Genomic DNA, 12,670 nt, shown 5'->3' with positions numbered 1-12,670 from the left:
TAAAGTCACACATCCAAGTAGGGAGATGGGCCCAAGCCCAGGCCTTGTCTCCATCTTCAGTGCTCGTCCCCAGGCCACGTTAGAGATGGCAGTAAAGATACCTCCGTGCCTGCCTGCTGAAATGGAAAGCTGCCATTGTCTCCAAAGCCGCTTCATTAAAGCATGTATGTCTGCAAGGCCAAATTAACTCCACACACAAAGAGCAAACAAATCAAGACACATAGAAGTGAATATTAAAAATTTATTAACATTTCCCAGAAAGGTAGTGTCAGACTTAAGCCATTCGCAAAACACGAATTTGCCATAAACAAACATTCACTTTTGCCTGATGACAGCAACACTGTGATGGGGTGGCACTGTGCCCCACGGACAGGTCCACAACTCAACACACGGCTCTACCTCTCCTTTTGGGCTTAAAGTTTAGTGTTATTTTATTTTACAAATATTTACAGTCATTTTGTAAAAAGGCAGTTTTTAGTAGCAGAAAATTCTTCTGTTTTATAGTATGGTATCATAGTTACCAGCATATCTCCAATGTCAAACCAAGATAAACAGCATCACAAGATGTCACAGACTAACACAACTTCCCTTTGGCCAGGGGAAAAGATTTGTATCTTTTTTTTTTTTTCTTCAAAAGTCTAACCTCTAAGGCAACCGGTTTCTAAAACCCTCAAAATACACAAATACACTTTCATGTTTTAAGTCTCATCTTCACTAAATGTTCAGACACATCCGTTTTCATTATCCCTTTTATGAGGGTCTGTGTTTTTCCTGTGATAAAGGATTCAGGAAATAATTTACCACATTATAATCTATTTAACATAACTACCCTCAGTAAATAGTTCATAAAATACTTGAGGCTGGTGACATTTGTCTTGTAACCTGCCTCATTTAGTGGGTTGAGTTTACAAAATGTATCTAAGCTTTTATTGCAATCTGCAATTATGTACAGTAACAACCTTACAAACCTTGAACATAGTATACATATCCCCTTCTCTAGCCTTTCAAATGGGGCTTGAGAGAGAAAATGGCACCACTTCACTGCTGTAATGATTTAATAATAAATCAAGCAGACTTATTATCCACATGGATAACGAAGCTCTCCCTAGGGAAACTGAAATACCTCTGGTCATCTTCCAGGTTCTCCTAGACTGGACCAGTATTTAAAAAATCCCAAAGATGATGTTATTCAAGCCATTACCATGAAAGAACTAAAGTCAGCCCTTTAAGTTCGCAAAACTTTAACATTAACTACCCTCAGTAAATAGTTTATTTTTTCTTCAACAATTTTCTTGCTACTGTCACAAGTTTCTGGCAGACTTTAGTGTTTTAACCTGATACCTATGGTATATATTCTACATGCCAAGTGCTAGAGAGTTTAAGCAAAATTTTATATGGGGTATGTAGTATGTCGGTATTTATGATATACCAGGGAAGACAAGTTGAAAATACATGACTTAGTAAGAATGATTTTCCCCTTAAGTACTTTCTTTCTAATTGTTTTTCTTATTTCCAACTTAGTTACAAAAAGTAAATAAATAATCCTATATGTTTCATTTCATTGATGCATGAAGACTCAATGTATGAAGACAATAGTCATCAGTTTACACTATAGGACAAAGTTTTAAAAAGTTCTAATGTGTGTATGGCTAAATGCCTCGAATATTTTACATTTACTGATAAATAACAGCATTCCAAAATCATGGACAATTATTAAAAGTTGTAAACTATATCACAGAATATGTTAATCAGCACGTCTTCATCAGTTTACATAAAATTATAGTAGTCTTATTAGAAGTTGTAAAATTTGGTAACAGAAAATTTTTTTCAATACAGAGAATAAAAAAAACACATCACTGCAAATTTAAAAATCATGTAAACTTGAATTACCCTTGCAGTAACCAGTTGTCTTAAACATTCATATTTACAAGGTTTTTAAAACAAATGTGAATAGAATCCATATTAAAAGTACATTATCATTAAAGTTTAAATTAAAAGGAAAGATACAAAGGAAAGTCAGAACAAATAGTTTCTCATGAACATCTCTAAGGTCCTAGCACTACTTAACGTGGATGATAACGTGAAGCTCTGCATGGTAATCTGAGAGTCAATGCATAGATGAAGAAAAAAAGTAGGTACTGCTTGCGTTGCGGAACTATCATCTTCTGGACCTCAATCGCCAAGACGGCATCAGTCAGGTTGCCCTCAGTTATCGAATGTTAATAGAAGTGTGACTGTAGAGGTCAAGAGGAAAGCATGGGAGACGTCCACATGAGAGTCTATATGGAGTCCCTGACTGAAAAGAACGGGGAAGCTCCAGGACCTTCTATGATGCCACAGATTCAGCGGTGCCAAGGACTTCACAGAACAGGTCATCCCTACCTGACCGCCATGTGACGCATGGAGGACAGGGAACCCCTTCCAGAAGCACGAGTTGCCTTCTACCCAAATACGTTTTCCATGAACCATTTAAAACATTTTACTTTCATTTTGTTTCCAAATAAGTTTTAAAAACTTTTGGCCAATAAATAATCTAAAATATTCTATCAATCTTTCACGTAGCTTTACTTATTTATGACACGGGTTCTCGCTCTGACACCCAGGCTGGAGTGCAGTGATACAATCATGGCTTACTGCAGCCTTGACCTCCAGGGCTCAAGCAATCCTCCCACCTCAGCCTCCTGAGTAGCTGGGACTATGGGCATGCCCCAGCATACCCAGCTAACTTTCTAAATGTTTTATAGAGACAGGGACTCCCTATGTTGCCCAGGCTGGTCTCAAACTCCTGGGCTCAAGTGATCCTCCCACCTTGGCCTCCCAAAGTGTTGAGATTACAGGTGTGAGCCACTGCGCCTGGCCCCTCATTTAGCTTTTATTTACATAAATAAATAAAGCTGTATGGCATTTCATATTCAACAGAATTGCAGAAACTGCTATTTACTGGAATGGTAAGGTTTTCTCTCCTGCCCATACCTCCCACGGGGAAATCCATTTAATCGTGTGGGTACACACAGGCCCCTGAAAAGCACCATGGCAGTAACACCTTCCCCACGGAGTTGGTAACCTGTAAATTATCTTAGCCTTTCCTTATTCAACTTATCAAACCCTCCTCACAACTCCACACTATTACTTCCCCTTTGGTGACGCGAAGGGTTGGAACCCAGGCATCCCCCATTCCCCTGATGAGTCATAACTCACACACTGCACAAAACACAGTCCATGTAAGTGACCGATCACTTCAAGCCACTTGGTTACCCAGGGCACTGGCCACTCACTGAGGAAGGACTGCCCTGAAGCAGCCACAGATAAGGCTTCCCTTTGAGTTTAAAGGGTCAAAAAACAGTACCATGGAAAAGGAAGAAAGAGAGTGATGCTGTCATGCTGAGGACCTAGTCACAGGCTGCCCGTGAACTTGGAATCAGTGAATGATTACAGGAAAAAAAAAAAGTACATAATTCACTCTACTAAAAACGTGTAATTTACTCCTCATCACTGAAAACACGCTCATCTGAAATCTTCGTAAAAAAGGATTTGGCTGTTGAAACTTGTGATCAATGCCTCTCTTCTCATAGCCACCATGACAATAAATTTGGCTAAACATTTAAATTTGCCCTCAGTTTTGGTTTTCCTTTAAAAAAATATGTAAACAAATGAGCAACAGGAAATCTCTGCTTATAAGAAAAGTCTGAATACAACAGGGGAAGGTCAGCAGACGGTCACTGGGGAAAGCATCCAGGCACCTTGTCGCCTCGCTAGGCTGGCCGGGGCTCAGTCACTATCTGACTCCTCCTTGTACTTGGCCCGAATGGCCTGGCCGTTCTGCAGCGGCATTTCCTCATAGTCACTCCTGTGAGCAAAGAGACCTTTGAGACCGTCTAACTTCTGACAGCTCTTTATTTTCCTCTTCCACACTGACAGACCATTCCAGCAGGAATTCCATCATAGCTTCACTCTTTCAATTTTCTATCACCAACTGCTACTGCTCACCCCGTCCTCCTCTCCCCCACCCCCAGTTCCCAGGGCCCATCAGTCCAGAAAGCACATTTCTTCCCGTGGCCAGCACGCCCTACAGGTAGCCAGCAGAAGGGACTACTACCATATCTAAGCCCATATATGGTGAAAACAGAAAACCACGAGCCACTTGACACTCCAAGGTAAATGCCTTCATACCTTGAAAATAATTTTAGAAGAGTAACCCACCATTCAGTAAACATGCAAGGCCATGCTGGGACACCCAAGCTATGCCGGCCTTCTAACGAACAGGGACTTACCCATAAATCACATCGTCATCGGAGTCATTCAGCATGGAGAAGGCAGGATTGTCTTTCAGCTGGGACTCTGAAAACCAACAAGAGCATTTTCATCTCAAGCAATTGACGTGATGAGCCTGGACAGACAGGAGGCTGTCCCAGACAAAGGAAGGAAGTCGGAAAGAGCTGGATTCAAATCGCAGATGCTGCCATGTCTGTATGAACCTGAAACAAATCTCGTGAGGCTGTTTTCTCATCTACAAGACAGGGCTGGCCTGGCCTGCCTGGCAGGGACGTCCTGAAGGCTGAGGGAGGTGGCCTGTGGGAAGGAGCAGGCAGGCTGCCGTTGCCCACGCACAAGCTGCCTCCTGTTGACACGTGGAGTGGGGAGCCAAACACAGGCCCCAGGAGATGCGGCTCTGCCCTGCCTGCCCCCACCCAGTCCTTGGATGTGCAGCCAGCTGCTGCTTCTGTAAAATGGGCATGATTATATGTTTATCATAAAGTTGTTGTGAAGCTTAAGTGAGACGCCGTTTGTGAAGGTGCTGGGAAAGTGCCGGCCCACTGTAAGATGTCGGGGGGTGCGGGGGGCTGCCTATGTTCTAGAGAGTTCCCATCCTTTTCATTCCCTGTGCAAGAGGGTTGTTTTGGTTTCACTATTGGGTGACTTTTTGTATGTTTTGGCTTTTTTTTTTTTTAATGGTAACAACACTACTAAAGATGCTCCTTGACTTACGATGGGGTTATGTCCTGATAAACCCATTGCTAGGTTGAAAATATCGTGAAGTCAAAAACGCATCGACTACAGCTAAGGCACCGAACATTGCAGCTTAGCCTATTCTGCCTTAAGTGTTACTACATTAGCCTATAGTTGGGAAAATCATCTAATGCAAAGCCTATTTTATTTAACTTTTTTTTAAGAGACAGGGTCTCATTCTGTCACCGAGGTTGGAATGCAGTGGTGTTCTCACAGCTCACTGCAGCCTCTCCTCTTGGGCTCAAGCGATCGCCCCTCCTCAGCCAACCGAGTAGCTAGGACTACAGGCACATGTTACCACACCTGTCTAATTTTTAAATTTTTGTAGAGATGGGGTCTCTATTTTGTTCCCCAGGCTGGTTTCAAACTCCCAGACTCAAACAATCCTCCCACCTTGGCCTCCAGAAGTGCTGGGATCAAAGGATCAAAGCCTGTTTTGTAATAAATGTTGACTCTCCCTCATGAATTTACTGAATGCTGTACTGAAAGTGAAAAACAGAACGGTTGTTTGGGTATTCAAAGTGTGATTTCTCCTGAATGTGCATTGCTTTTGCACCACTGTAAAGTCAACAAATCCCAAACTGAACAGCAAAAGCTGGGGACTGACACTAACAAAATGGGTGTCAACTCTGTGTGGGAATGATACAACACAGGTTCTATGTATGCTGGGCCCCAACTCACCTCAGAGCTCGACATTTCAACTCACTGTCTCTCTGCCAAGAGAAGTCACTGGGAATCACAGTGCCCACATGAATGGGAAACCCAGGAAGTGGGTCATGGATGAACACAGGCCTCTGTGCCCGCTACCTGGCCAGCAGCCCAGATCCCAGGGTGGCTTACCATAGAGGGCATTCTTCGACGGAGAATATACAAAGGCCAAGGTGTAGAGATAGAAGTTCAACAGGCCATAGAAAGATAAGAACTCGGCTGGTGGTGCTGTCAAGGGAAGGAACGCGGCATCTGGACACATCAGTCAGAGGCTCTGCCTACGGCTCGACCGCTCCTCCCACCATCAGCAGCCCCTTCTAGTGCCAAGCACCCGCCAGTGCCCGGGGGTCCATAACCCAGACATCAGGACTTCACAGTTCAAGCCCACAGCCAGGGGTCACAAGGACTCTTCGAGGTCACGGTAAATAACAGGTGAACGATGGCCTCTCACATCAGTGGAAACCTGGACCCACTGAGCCATCTGGTGGCGCTCCTGTCACCAGCTCTGAGGGCAAGGCCAGAAGAGATCAAGTTACATGAAAAGGGCAGGAAGGCCACGGGCATACGGTGAATCAAGGTCTCTAGACACAATAATGAAATAAAGAATTGGAAACAAACTCTCAAACCAATTGTTCTGAACATTTTCTGGATTACAGACCCCTATGAAAATCTGATAAAAGCTTAGCATGAAATTCAGTCACAAAAATTTGAAAAAAGTGTGTATTAATTCATGCGTTAATTGGGACATAAGAAATCCCAAAGAAAGAACCCAAGATTTAAAGCATTAACTCTTGAAGCGTCCCCAACAAGGAGGAGTGAAAGCACATGCATAACCTCTCCGACTTCTGGGCGAGGCCAGGGCTCCCGGGAGGCAACAGCCCTGCGCCACTGGCCTCGGGCACAGCGGGAATCGAAGGGGGTCCCAGTATTTTATGAGCTCTTCCCTACAGACACAGGCTCAACCTGCCATGACTGTCATGCCCTTGGATACATCTCGGTGATGATGAGAGAGATCCCCTGGGGGGAGACAGGAGGCTCGCAGCAGCCCTCAGCCACCCCGCAGTGCTCTGCTGGACGGCAGTAGGGGCTTGGAGCCCCACGGCGTGGAGAGAGAACTGCACCTCGTTTACCTCACGGCACCTACCTCTCTGGGTGGAAAGCAGGGTGGCGTGGGCACGCTCCAGAGCACCAGCCTCTCTGGGTTTGGAGCCGGGCTCTGCCACCCGAAACCTGACCTGGGGGAACTACTGAGCCCTCCAGGCCCAAGCTTCCTGTGTACAGAGGAGGGACAGGCTGCCCGTTCCCAGGGCTGCAGCGGGGCCAACTGAGACGCCTCTCAGCAGAGACGAGGCCTCCAGAGAACAGGGCGCGAGGAGCTGATCTGTCTCCTCTTGAGAGGGGCAAATCTGAGCCGCTAACCGCTGCAATGCTAAGCAGGCCTCCTGCAGCCAGGGGCCTCCAGTTAAAAGGATATAATTCTGGTAGTGAGTTGACAGCTCTGCTACAAAATTGTCTTGTAGTACTTGTGCTCCAAATCTCAAATAAAGGATGGCGATGCTGAAAAAGACAGAGGAGCAGAGACAATATGTAAACATGCACGAAAACAGCACTAGCTTCAGAGAATTCTCTATTCATCCCATTCAACCTTTCGGTCTGTACACTGTGATTTCTGCATGGGAACTTCCACACACGTGCACAGATGCACGCACACACGCACACACACAGACAGCCCCTGCGTCTGGTTTTTGGTCTTGGATCTAGGCGGGCTAGACCCACCGGCCAGCTGCAGGGACAGGATGAACCCTGCTGCGGACCCTGTCACACTCCCTTCTCGGGGCCTTGCAGCCCCCTTGGCACATTTCCTCCCTGCTCTCACTTTTGTAACTCAAGTTTTCGAGACCATTTCCTGTGACAGCCCCCCTCTCCCGAGGGAAGCCTGCTTCTCCTTCGTCACAGCTCCCCTTTCAGACACAGGGACGCCTCCCCGGTCAGTTCCAGTGACTTGCACAGCAGCGAAGGCAACACCTTTGGTTCAGACTCCCACCCAGTGACAGCCTCAGGACACAGGTCCACAGGCTCCTCCCCCACCTGCCTTCCACCTCACCTCCCACATGCCACCCTCAGCCAGAAGGTTTCATTAACATGCACACCAGACCATTTCACCTCCCAGCTCAAGACCCTCTGGCGGTCTCCCAGCACAGAATGGAAACTGGACTCGAGAGCTCGCTCTGCCTCCCGCCGTGCCCACGCCTGCTCGTCTCCAGCCACGCCGGCCTCCAGCGACGCAGCTGTCTCTCCACCTCGCCATGCTGATGCCCTCCCAGGCTGCCAGTGCCCTGTTCTGCGGCCTGGAGCAGCCACCCCACGGCTTTCAGGGCTCCTCCTCAGGTCCTTGGCCAAATGTCACCTCTCCAAGAGACACATCCCCAAACCACTCATCTAAAGTGGACCCTTCCCCTCTGCAAGTCACGTCTCCTTGTTTCGTCTGCAGCATGGCACGCAGGGAGCAATGTATTTAGTTGTTTGCCACTCGTCTCACTCTGTGTGAACATAAATCCCGCGACAGAGAGAAGCCTGTCTGCCAGGGCAGGCACTCAGTAACTATTTGTAGGATAAATGAGTCCCCTAACACCTGTGTGAAGAGAGATCATATGGCAGGGCAACTTCCGAGAGAAGTAGGAGGCCACCAGAAGTAGACAGTAGCTCCCAACTTGGGGACTAGGTAGTTTGAGGGTGAGGGTGAGGGTGTGTGAGAGTGAAGGTGTGAGTGAGGTGTGAGATTGAGGGTGTGAGAATGTGAGGGTGTGAGAAGGTGTATGAGAGTGAGGGTGTGAGAGGGTGTATGAGAGTGAGGGTGTGAGAATGTGAGGGTGAGAGGGAGGATGTGTGAGTGAAGGTGTGACGGTGTGTGTGAGGATGTGTGAGAGTGAGGGTGTGAATGAGGGTAAGAATGAGGGTGAGAGTGAGGGTGTGTGAGGGTGAGGATGTGTAAGTGAAGGTGTGAGGGTGTGAGTGAGGGTGACAGTGAGGGTGTAAGGGTGTGTGAGCGAAGGTGTGTGTGAGGGTGAGAGGGTGAGAGTGAGGGCATGTGAGTGAAAGTGTGAGGGTGTGAGAGGGTGTAAGGGTGTGTTGAGAGTGAGGGTGTGTGAGTGATGTGTGAGAGTGAATGTGTGAGTGAGGGTGTGAGGTTGAGAATGAGGGTGGGTGAGGGTGTGTGAGTGAAGGTGTGGGGGTGTGAGGGTGTGAGAGTGAGGGTGTAAGGGTGTGAGTGAAGGTGAGAATGAGGGTGTGTGTGAGGGTGTGAGTGTGTGAGGGTGGGTCAGCTGTGGGTGAAGGCATGAGTGAGGTTGTGTAAGCCTGTATGTGAGGTTTTGAGGTTGTATAGCCATGTGTATGAGACGTCACAGAGACAACGTGCACACCTAGCACTGAACAGAGACTAATACAACGCACGTGCAGCATTATTCTGAGTGAATTTTGATGCTGAATGAAATTCGAGTTCAAGTTCAAGTCTGAGCGGAGTTCACACTCCTAGTGGTGGTGGATGGCCTTGGATGCCTATCTCAGTCCTCGCCCTCCACAAGGTGGGGACTCCCAGAGCCCACCTGGAAAGCTTGGACAAGGGCTGACCTCCCAGAGGCCCCTTGTCACTCCTATAAAGGAAAAGGGCCAACATCCGCTTATTTGCCATCCAAACAACCTAAAAAGGCAAGCAGCAGCTAGATTTTTTCTTCCTCTGGATTCTGATTTTAGGAGAAACAAACAAACCATAAACCACCAAGCAATTACCTGGAATCAATTCAAAGAAACAAATTCCCAGGCTGCTCTGTTCCTCTACCAACTGGCCAGCACCGGTCCCCAGGGAGGTCTGGGGTGCTCAGGCCAGGCTGAGCCTGCCCCGGGAGACCTCAGGCTGACCCCACTCCCTGACACAACAGGACCAAGCCTACATCGCCTCCCATCTCCCCTGACGGCGGCAACGGAGCATGCTGCTCAAGGGTGTTTGCTGTCCTAACTCGCTTAGAGTCCGGTCCCTGGGGCACCCCGAGGATCCCGAGGTCCCCAGTGCCCTCACATCCAGCTGGCGACTACATGCTGCACACATAGCAGGTGGCACAGCAAGGACGGAACATGCCCAGCGTGGGCCGAGTGTGCAAGTGAACTTGCTCCAGTCCTTGGCCACTTACGATAAAAACATGCTCTCCAGGCTGACGGCTGCTCTCGGCTGCCCACCCTTGGTGGGAGGCCCTCTAACCTCAATGAGTCTACTGGGCTAGAAGTACCCTGAAATCCACTCCACAAAAGGAGGCAACAGATATTCCTGACAGTAAAAGAAAAATTCCGTTTTGCTCTTTTCAAAAAATAAGGTCTTCTTACCTAATGACAAGTACTACAAAAGTTAATGCGGTCAAAAATTTCAACCTGAGATCTGAAAAAGAAAGAAACTTTCATTAATGACCCTGGAAGTAAATTCCACTCGCGTTTTATTTTGAAAAATAAAAAACAGAAATGAAACAAAGCTCTTTGGACAAATGCTCCTCCCTCCAGACTTGGCCAGAGTCACCTGCAGCCCAGGAGAACGTTGGTCCCTTCCCAGGGCCAGGGTGGTGTCCAGGGAGGCCACAGCCACCATCCTCTGGTGGGGACAGATTCAGGAAAGGATCCCGCAAGCTCAGGGTGACTCACCCTGCTCTGCAGGGTACAGTCCTGCAGGACCCAGGCCGTTCTGATGGCCCCAAATGCCAGAGTAACCTGTTAGGCCTGTTGTGGCTCCCGGGGACCACGTGCCCTGGTCCCCAGCCTATGGGAATGGACCAGTCCCTGGGCCCTCAAGGAAGGCCCCTGACTTGGGAGACTCCAACCACTTCTTCCCCCACCTGAGTCACTCCCAAGCCACCCCTGCACTGATTCTGAAAGGGGCACTTACCCACATAAGGCATGTGACGTAGCTCGGAACACGCCCGCACTATCAAGAACGAGAGGTACAGAACGTACACCGCTGACACCACCATGAAGAAGACCTTCATTCCCTAGGAGGACACAAGGCAGCACTTGAGTCAGAACAGGGCCTCTGTGACCTTCTCCTCCCCGCATCACCACAGGCAGGAAAGCCACAGGTTTTTAGAAGGGACTTAAATCCTGAAGGTCCCTCCAGGAAGCAGAACAATGGGCTCCCACCTAGGACCATCTGCTCAGTCCCGCTGCGAGCACAGGCAGCTCCCCTGAGGTGGATGACACCCCAGGCCTTGCAAATCAGCAGAGCAGAGCCCAAAACTCCTCCCACCAGGGACCTGTCCAGGCACAGTGGGTGCTCAGACTGCAGTGGCCACTATCTGTCTCTCTCACCCCTGGGGGTGAGGGGCTGGCTCCCACCCTGCCCCTGCATGTGGGAAGGTGGCAGGTGTCAAAGAAAGAACCCAGGCTAGGCCCTGGGAATCCATGCGCCGTCTCAACCATCAACCATTCCGGACCTCTGTTTTCTTATCTGTGACACGAGGGGCTTGAATTAAATGCCCTACAGGACCTAAGGTCAAAAAGCGCACAGTTCTGTAATGTCACAGCAAGCCAAAGCCCTTTTCTGAAGACAGAGCTGTGATGGGGAGAGGGCAGGCCCGTGGGTTCTGACAAGGGCCAGGCCGCGGGGTGGACAGTGTCTTTAGACGCAGCCTCCGCTCCTCGATGGCTCCGGCCCACGCCATCCCCCCAGCCCTTTCCTGTCCTCTCAGTGCCAGAGCTCCCCTCTTACGGTCAAGGCTCAGAGCACAGGACAGCACAGCAGGAATTGGGATCATTTTTCTCAAAAGCACCTGAGTGACTTTAGCTGGGACCTTACGTAAAGCAAAGGGACTGGACTAGACCAGCGTGTTTAGCACCGAGAAGGCTCTGCTCTCCGGTGTCTCCTTCAGCAACAGACATGGGCCCTGGGGTCTGTTCCAGAGCCCACATGACTGGTTCTCCCCGACACCTGACCGGGAAGGGAAGAGCAGCCGACCAGAACCACAGTGACAGGGCCTCAAACTGCGTCAGCCACAAACCAAAGACTGGGAGTAAAAACATTGTTTCAAAGAGCTTTTCTGCCGGGTACAGTGGCTCACGCCTGTAATCCCAGCACTTTGGGAGGCCGAGATGGGTAGATCACTTGAGGTCAGGAGTTTGAGACCAGTCTGGCCATATGGTGAAACCTCCATCTCTACTAAAAATATACAAATTAGCCAGGTGTGGTGGCGCACCCCTATCATCCCAGTTACTCAGAAGGCTGAGGCAGGAGAATCACTTGAACCCAGGAGGCGGAGGCTGCAGTGAGCTGAGATTGCCCACAGCCTGGGCGACAGAGCAAGACTCCATCTCAAAAAAAAAAAAAAAAAATTTTTCCCCAAATCTTCCACCCTTGAACTTTCTATGTAGTCCTTCCCAAGTAGTCAGTTAGCAAAAAGCTCAACAGAACAATTTAAGTCACAAAATTCAGTAATTTTACAAAACAGCATTAAGAAGAAAAATTGCAGCCGGGCGCAGTGGCTCACGCTTGTAATCCCAGCACTTTGGGAGGCCGAGGCGGGTGGATCACGAGGTCATGAGATCGAGACCACGGTGAAACCCCATATAATTACCGGGAGGTGGGCGGGCCCTGTATCCCACTAGAAGAGGCTGGGCAGAAAGGGCTGCAGTGAGCAGATGGACCATGACCCAGCCTGGGTGAAAAAAAAAAAGCAAAAAAGGAAAATTGCAGGCTTCATTAACAATCCTTACCTGAAAATTTCCGGTGTCAACTCGATACTGGTACATTGGATCATGTAATTCGTTAACTCTAAAAATTGACATTATAAATAATTATAGATTAATAACTACCTTTACTTTTTATTTTACATTTTTTCTCATTGACTTTTTCGTTTTTTTACTCATTAATGTAAACTACTTTCTACCAACAGTGAAGGATTTTTACAAAGCAATCCTAAAT

At 48.3% G+C, this 12,670-nt stretch overlaps 1 protein-coding gene across 7 annotated transcripts in view; it reads right to left on the bottom strand.

Annotated features, from left to right (window-relative positions):
- Window positions 1-227: 227 nt before the first annotated feature.
- TMEM181 (transmembrane protein 181) overlaps window positions 228-12,670 on the bottom strand; it is a 98,235-nt gene continuing 85,792 nt past the window's right edge. For 5 of the 7 annotated variants that reach the window (XM_032161483.2, XM_032161449.2, XM_032161459.2 and 2 more), the window contains 7 exons: window positions 12,463-12,520; window positions 10,643-10,745; window positions 10,093-10,144; window positions 7,190-7,272; window positions 5,848-5,937; window positions 4,272-4,338; window positions 228-3,847 (listed from right to left, as the gene is read on the bottom strand). In XM_032161483.2, coding sequence (XP_032017374.1) covers window positions 3,769-3,847; window positions 4,272-4,338; window positions 5,848-5,937; window positions 7,190-7,272; window positions 10,093-10,144; window positions 10,643-10,745; window positions 12,463-12,520 — 532 coding nt within the window. In that variant the 3' untranslated portion in view covers window positions 228-3,768. The other 2 variants (XM_032161475.2, XM_058435635.1) reach the window with 2 other exon arrangements.

The sequence above is a fragment of the Hylobates moloch genome, unplaced genomic scaffold, assembly GCF_009828535.3.
Source record: "Hylobates moloch isolate HMO894 unplaced genomic scaffold, HMol_V3 SCAFFOLD_2, whole genome shotgun sequence".
NCBI lineage: Eukaryota > Metazoa > Chordata > Mammalia > Primates > Hylobatidae > Hylobates > Hylobates moloch.
This window is presented reverse-complemented; position numbering and strand designations above follow the sequence as displayed.